This window comes from Oryzias melastigma, linkage group LG13, assembly GCF_002922805.2.
Source record: "Oryzias melastigma strain HK-1 linkage group LG13, ASM292280v2, whole genome shotgun sequence".
Lineage (NCBI taxonomy): Eukaryota > Metazoa > Chordata > Actinopteri > Beloniformes > Adrianichthyidae > Oryzias > Oryzias melastigma.
The window spans coordinates 1571046-1577831 of record NC_050524.1 but is presented as its reverse complement, the minus strand read 5'-3'; the positions used below and the strand labels follow the sequence as shown (position 1 = coordinate 1577831).

The 6786-nt window shown below is 41.3% G+C and overlaps 1 protein-coding gene across 1 annotated transcript in view; it reads right to left on the bottom strand.

Annotated features, from left to right (window-relative positions):
* Positions 1-5915: 5915 nt before the first annotated feature.
* The window catches only part of zgc:113149 (uncharacterized protein LOC541363 homolog), a gene marked incomplete in the record, with an annotated part of 5475 nt that continues 4604 nt past the window's right edge, over positions 5916-6786 (bottom strand). Inside the window, 1 exon segment of the mRNA XM_024277344.2 lies at positions 5916-6786. Coding sequence (XP_024133112.1) covers positions 6469-6786 — 318 coding nt within the window.

Here is a 6786-nt window from a genome sequence, read left to right as displayed (position 1 = left end):
TGTCTTTCAGGAGGTGGAAGCTGCCTCTGCTTTTGGGGGTCGGCTCTTGCTTACAGTCTTTAGGTGTCTGCATTACTTCATCAGCTCAAACAACTTTGTGGTAAACTCGGTGGTGGGCTGAAGTCCACCGTGCCCAAAAATAACCTTCAGTCGTCTTGGTTTGACTTGACCCAATGACCCAGACGACCTGAAAACTGTTCTGTCAGAAAACGTAACCTTTGCAGGTGTGATGTATTCACTGGACTCAGCGTTGGGTGTTTGGTGTTGAAGATTTTAAGGGTTCTGTCTAACTTCAGAGTGTCTACGTCTTAGTTTGACTGGGAGGTTGTTTGTGTGAGGGAACACCCAAACTAAAACTACAACTGGTTCCTCGCAGGTTTACTGCAGCGTTGATGATGCTGTCGCTGCAGATTCGGTTTATTCTGTTCAAGGTGCTTTCAATTGTTTATATTGTACTTGAAGTACTACGCTTGTTCTTGGAAGGGGTAACCTTTCTGGCACAGATGGGTTCTATACAAGACTGGCTTATCTCCAACTTTCTGACGTGTTCAGTTTTTTTTTTTTTTTAGGACAAACTGTCTCCAAAAATGGAAGATTATCAATGTATTGGTTTTAAAGGGGTTCTCACATTCTAGTGTTTTTATAAAAACATTTTAACGGGATCAACACCATATTGGTGCGGTGGGTTTTTATGTTTTTTGTGGTAGTTACTTCAACACAAATGACCCCTGTCGACCTTTTGTTGTTTAATTGAAATGGTGCAATACATGGAGATGAGACTAGGTTTGTGGAGGTGCTCGCGCTCATGGCATGGTCGGGTATCGCTGCTGCTCGGTCCCTGAGCTGGAGCCCGAGCAGAAATTATACATCTGTACTGAGAGTCATAATCTGTAGTCGCCTGCTTGAGGTGAGTAAGAGTTCTGAGCAAAGACCGGTTATCGTGTGAAGGGATTTCACCATCACTCGACAGTATTTTCAGCATAACGTCAAATCTTTTATTTATTTTTTTATTTTAAGAGTTAGGGGTTTAATTTTTTGGAGAAATTTCTACCATAAAAACGTCTTGAGGTTGAGTCACAATGAAGTCCCTTGGATTAGTGGTGAAACATCACCTGGAGAAACGAGAACCTTCAGAAAGAATCTCAGATGTTGAACTTTTGATCTTAAACCCCAAATCAAGTCTTGAGGTTTGGAGTTCAACCGCTGCTCTGGATATTTGAACGGTGGAACAATCACTGACATTAATGTGTAACTATCATTGCAAACTACAAATCAACAGTTTTCCTTTGGATTCAGTTGAATCTTTATCACATTGAGATTTTGTTGCTGTTCTCTGATTGGCTCGATCACCCGGGACCAGAACCACCAAGTCAGTCTCACCCATTGGTGAAAATGTCAAAGATCCTTGAAAAGTCGACTTGACATGAACGGATCTACTCGACTGTTCCAATGGAAAACTCTGGAAAGTACATGAAAGCTGGAATCCAAAGCTGGGACAGAATCCTCTGACCTCAGAATATGGCGACAGATGGATTATCATAAATTAAGGAGTTGTAAACCCCCCCCATCCCCCCCATCCTTCAGCTGGACTGTAGGGCTGGAAAAGTGGATTTAAGTGAAAATACAAGATAACTGCCAGTGAAAAAAAGTCATGGATGATGTAAACTTCTGATTCCTCCGATCCATATTGCATCTATGAAGATCTCTGGCATTTCTGGAGTTTCAGATTCAATCATCTGCATCATCAGAGCCACAAATCAAACTAAACTGGATCTAAAGGCAAATGAAAATTCAGATTCTGAACAGACTGGAGGAAAAACAGACGTTTCTTCAGTTTTGCTTCTGTGGGATCACTGACCTCCAAAGATGGATCCTACCTGAGGCAGTAAGGTCCAGATCTCTGCTTCCCTTGATTTCCTGTTGTACTACAAATGTCTGAATGTTGAACTGTCTTTTCATGTTTGGAGGAAGTTTTCTGGAGCATCAGAACAAGTGTTGTAGGTGAAGGTTAGGACCTTTGCATCCTAATGTCTCAGCAGTGACGGGAGGAGGACTAAAGTAAAATAGTCAAAGTAACTCTTCTCAGGTGCTAATGATCGGAAATGTTTATCATTTCCTCTTTAAGTTTAACTTAAAGTTTATTTGTTTTAAACAAAGAAAACCAAAATCACAGCTGAGGTTTATTTTGAAAGATGTTGCAATAAAATTAGTTCCAATTTTGAAGTAAAATTGATCTATTTACAAGTAATTTATAATTATTGTGAATTCTGACTAGATTTATCAAACAAGGCAAAATATTTTTAAAAGAATAACTAAAGTTTTAAAGAATATTAAAATAACATTTAACAGACAAATGAAGAAAAAAGTCTTAATATTTAAATAAGAACAAACGAATCAAACGTTTAGCTAGAAAACAGCTCAGAGTTACCAAGCAGAAAATTTTCATCACAAATTTAATCAAATGTGAGTTGCTAAGCGTGTAATGCTTTAAATACTCCTAGAATAAGATTCAAATAAACAAATATTTCTGGGTGATGTAACCATTCCCCATGTATCTGCCAGCTTGGCTAAAAAAGATGAAAAATTAGGTTTGGTTAGGGTAATGCAACCACAAGGGGGCGCTGTCCAGTGCTTCCCTGTGCCGGTCCCAAGTCCGGATAAATGCAGAGGGTTGTCGGCGGATATCCGGCGTAAAACGTGAACCAAATCAAACGTACCCCACGGGAAATGGTGAATCTGAGGTGGACTCTGAGGGTCAATAACCTCATCGGAGAACTCGTTTGGATGTTTGGAGAACAAGATCTTTAAATCTGATTTTAAAAGCTTTCAGAATGACCTGAAGAAACTCTTCCTGCAGATTCACTCCAGCGTGGAGGGATTTTAAAAAGCATCATCCCAGGAGAAGACTGAAGGTCAAACCTGTTACGTTAACTTCTAGAATAACATTTTCCAATATTATGTTAACATAAAATGACTTTTTAAATGTGTTAATTGAGTATTAATACTAAGTATACACTTAGTATTACACTAAGTATATACTTAGTATTAATTTACCAATGTGTAAAAAGAAAAATTAGAGCCATGAGTGGCATTGATTGACCACCCCTGTCCTCACCGCCCCCCCTCAAAAAATGTACTTTGCCTCATAATTCAAATAAGTTAAGATGCTAACTATGCTAATGTGGCTACAAGTTCTGTCATTGTATTTAGCATCAACTGTTTTAGAAACGCACATAGCTAAAGATGCTAATTAGAATCGCTATGCTAATTTGGTTAAAAGTGCTAGCATTGCAATCATAGACTGCATATATCACTGGACAGCTTGACTCCTCCCCCTGGCGTTCCAAACAGGAAGTACCCGAAGGTTCCAAGAGGTCAGAATCCCTTTGACTTCTATTGAGAAACAAACGGCGGTTATAAAGTCATCTGATTTGTCAGAATAACTGTTCTTTTTTTTAACGGCTTCCTGATGATCCTCTTTTTTTCTGCAAGTTATTGAAGTTTTAAACTGACCAATCACATGCATGATTGATAAAATGTTAGCATGGGGTGTCCACTGCCCCCCTCAAACGTTACAGATCCCCCAGAGTCACTTCAGAGGAGGGAGTGTATTTCTAAGAAGCTCACTCGTGATTGGTGACTGTAGTATGGAGGTTTTTAGGTCATAATTCAAAGTATTCTGCTGTTCTGCATGTTGAATTGAGTTTTGACACAGAGCGTGGGATTTTACTGTGCATTAGATTTTTAGTTACTTTAAAATGAATTTGAACCAAACCATGTATTGAAATGTCATTTTTATAGATTGAATTGTAAATTACAAAATGCATTGTCATTTGAATTCTGACATCAACAACCCATGACAATATACGATGCATTTGATTCTGATTTTATTCAATATTTTATTTTAAAAATTGTGATATTGAATTGTATATAAAAAATGAATTATCATTTTGCAAGCCTGAATTGAATATTGAATTGCAAATTGAAAAATTGATTTTCAAATTGCATGATGAATTTGTAAATTGAATTGTCAAAACGCATAATACTTTGAATTATGACCTAAAAAACTTCCATATATATGTGCCATAGAAAAGTGACCCGGATCAATCATTGTCGTCTGGCTCCAAACAGCAGCGACCGACTGAAACGGCTTCATTTTGCTGGAGGGAAGACCTTTTCTATGGGTGATGTGCATTTTTCTTTACAATCTATGATTACGGTCAAGCATTTAATACCCAACACTAATTATTGTCCTTATTTTGCGTCCATAATACCGTAGACGGCTCAGAGCAGCCGGACCCCGCCCACACCAGACTTCCAGGTGGCAGACCTGTTACCTGGAGGTAACCTGGACCACCTGATAAAAGTGTTTTCATTATGGTAGGAGTGATGTTTAGAAGATCCATTCTACTAAAAGGGTCTCTATTATATTTTTATTGTAATCAATACTTTTTTTGTCATTCCAGACCAGTGATGGGCAAACTGTTTAATTATCCGGCCAGATAATTAATATTGATAATCCTTTAGAATATCTTATTTTCTCTGTCATTCTGGTGTCTCCCCATACAAATGAATTGACCTTTGCTTGTTATTCTGCTGTCATGTGGTGTTGGAAGATTTATTTTTCTGACGTTAATGGTTTTTTTTTTCCAAGTTCGACGATCATTTTCTGAAGTGTTCAGACGCCACACATCTGTAGCATCTCTAAGTTTGCCTGAGGAACATCAACCCATTGGTCCAATTGGCTCTAAAATGAGAACAAAAGCCACAGTTGTAAAGAAATATAATTCTCTTGAGTTGTGTTGCCAAAACACTTCACGCGTCTGGTTCTGACCCGGCCCATCTGTCAAATTTTAGAACCTTTTGTGGCCCACGAGTCAAAGAAGTTTGTTGGTCCCTGTTCTAGACCATGGGGGTCTCCTTCGCTCCGTGAGGCTCCTCGATTCCTCCATTCAGGCTCTTCGGCTTTGAAGAAAAATGCGAACAAATGGATTTGTAATTTGGAAGAGTTTTTTTTTTTGCTTATTAATCCATTATTTGTTTGTTTTTGTTTTTTGTCTTTACTGCTTGCTGGCGTCTGACTCCAGCATGGCGGCGTCCGTATTGCGACTAAATTGACTTCACTGGGTTGGATCCAGAAGTAAACCATGGATGATGTCACTACCTTGTTTGACTCCTAAAATGGGGGAGGGGCGTTGGTGCGGCTGCTGTGACATCACGAGGTCGATACGATCTCGCTTTGTTTTCTCTCCCTTTTTCCATCAGCACCAGCTCCTCAAGGCCGACTTTGATTTGATTGGTCAAGGATGGCATAGCAGCCAATCAGATGTGAGGATATAAGATCATACCATTATGTGAGATCAATCGCGTCTCAGAGTGATTCTGACACTGAAAATTACATTTACACAAGTGTAGAAACACTCGGCCGTGGAGTAACTGAAACACAACTAACGGGTCATAAAGATAAAGACAGCGATAATCACACGTGTCTTTCATGCTAGCTAGCATTAGCCCAAATGAAAAGTGACAACGGTGTTAACATGTCATTTTGTAAATACTGCAGTCAGTTCTGAACTTTATTTTTTCTTGGCTGCACGGACCCGGAGGAAAGGTTCAGGTTAGGATTACGGTTCGGGTTTATGCTCCAAATGGTTCCCGATCATGGCAGCAGCTGCAGCTACGCTCCGCGCTCTAGCTGCTAACGGGACAGCTAACAGGACTTCATTAAATACTGCGATGTTTAGCTTTGGATTCACATAAATACACGAATAAATGCAGTGATCTGCATCTGCACCTATAACGCGTCGCTAACATGAATGTCCTTCAGTTTTAGAGCTGGTCGCACGTAAACATGCTAAAAACATTAGCAAGTTACCTTCGAAGTTTGTTATGTAGGACGACAAATACAATTTAAATCCTTTTGCACTTTTATTTTGGAGAATGTTACTAGAAAAACAAACAATGCGTCTAACATCATTTAAAGTGACTCTTGTTAGCTCCAGAAGACATCTTTTAAAGTCCAAACACTATTTCCACATAACAGCCCACGGCTCCGACCGGAAAGGACTGAACATTCAAAGGCTGAATGTGGAAGTAGGTCGTGGATATAACCCATAGAGGTTTCGACACATCGTTAAAGTCTGTACGCTTTATTTCTGACCTTTTTTCCTTAAAAAGAGAAAAAAAAATCAAACGGTAACTTCTGGATCCTGTCTCAGTAGAAAAACTAGAAGGGCAGCAGAGCGTTCGTCCACGTCGTTCGGATGTTTCCTGTAGCGTCTGCAGGAATCTTTCATCGGTTCATAAATACGTCGTTTGGAGGGTTTTCTGCTGTTAGATTCACAATCTAACCGAAGAACGAAGCTCTCTGATTCCTGCTGCTCTGAAACCAAACTGTGCGGTTCAACCGTGAGGCAGACGCCGCCGCCGCCGCATCTTCACGAGCGTCCCAGTCTGAGGATGACCTCCTCAGAAGCGCTGCACGGCGTGGGGGTGCGGCTGCCCGCCGCCGGCCTTGTCCCGCAGCATGCCGAGCGCCGTGTTGGAGAAGTCCCTCAGGACCTCCACCGTCTCCCTCTGCAGCAGCAGCGCCTCCTGCACGAACTCCTGCTGGCTCTCCACCAGCAGCTGCACCGACTGCGCCAGCGCCGCCAGCGACTGCGACACGGAGCTCAGCAGCACGCGGCCGGCCGTCTGCTGCCGCAGGCTCTGCGCCGCCAGCGCCGACACCTGCTCCCGGACCCGGTGCTGGGGCGCCCCCGTCGGCAGGGAGGTGAAGATGGGGGG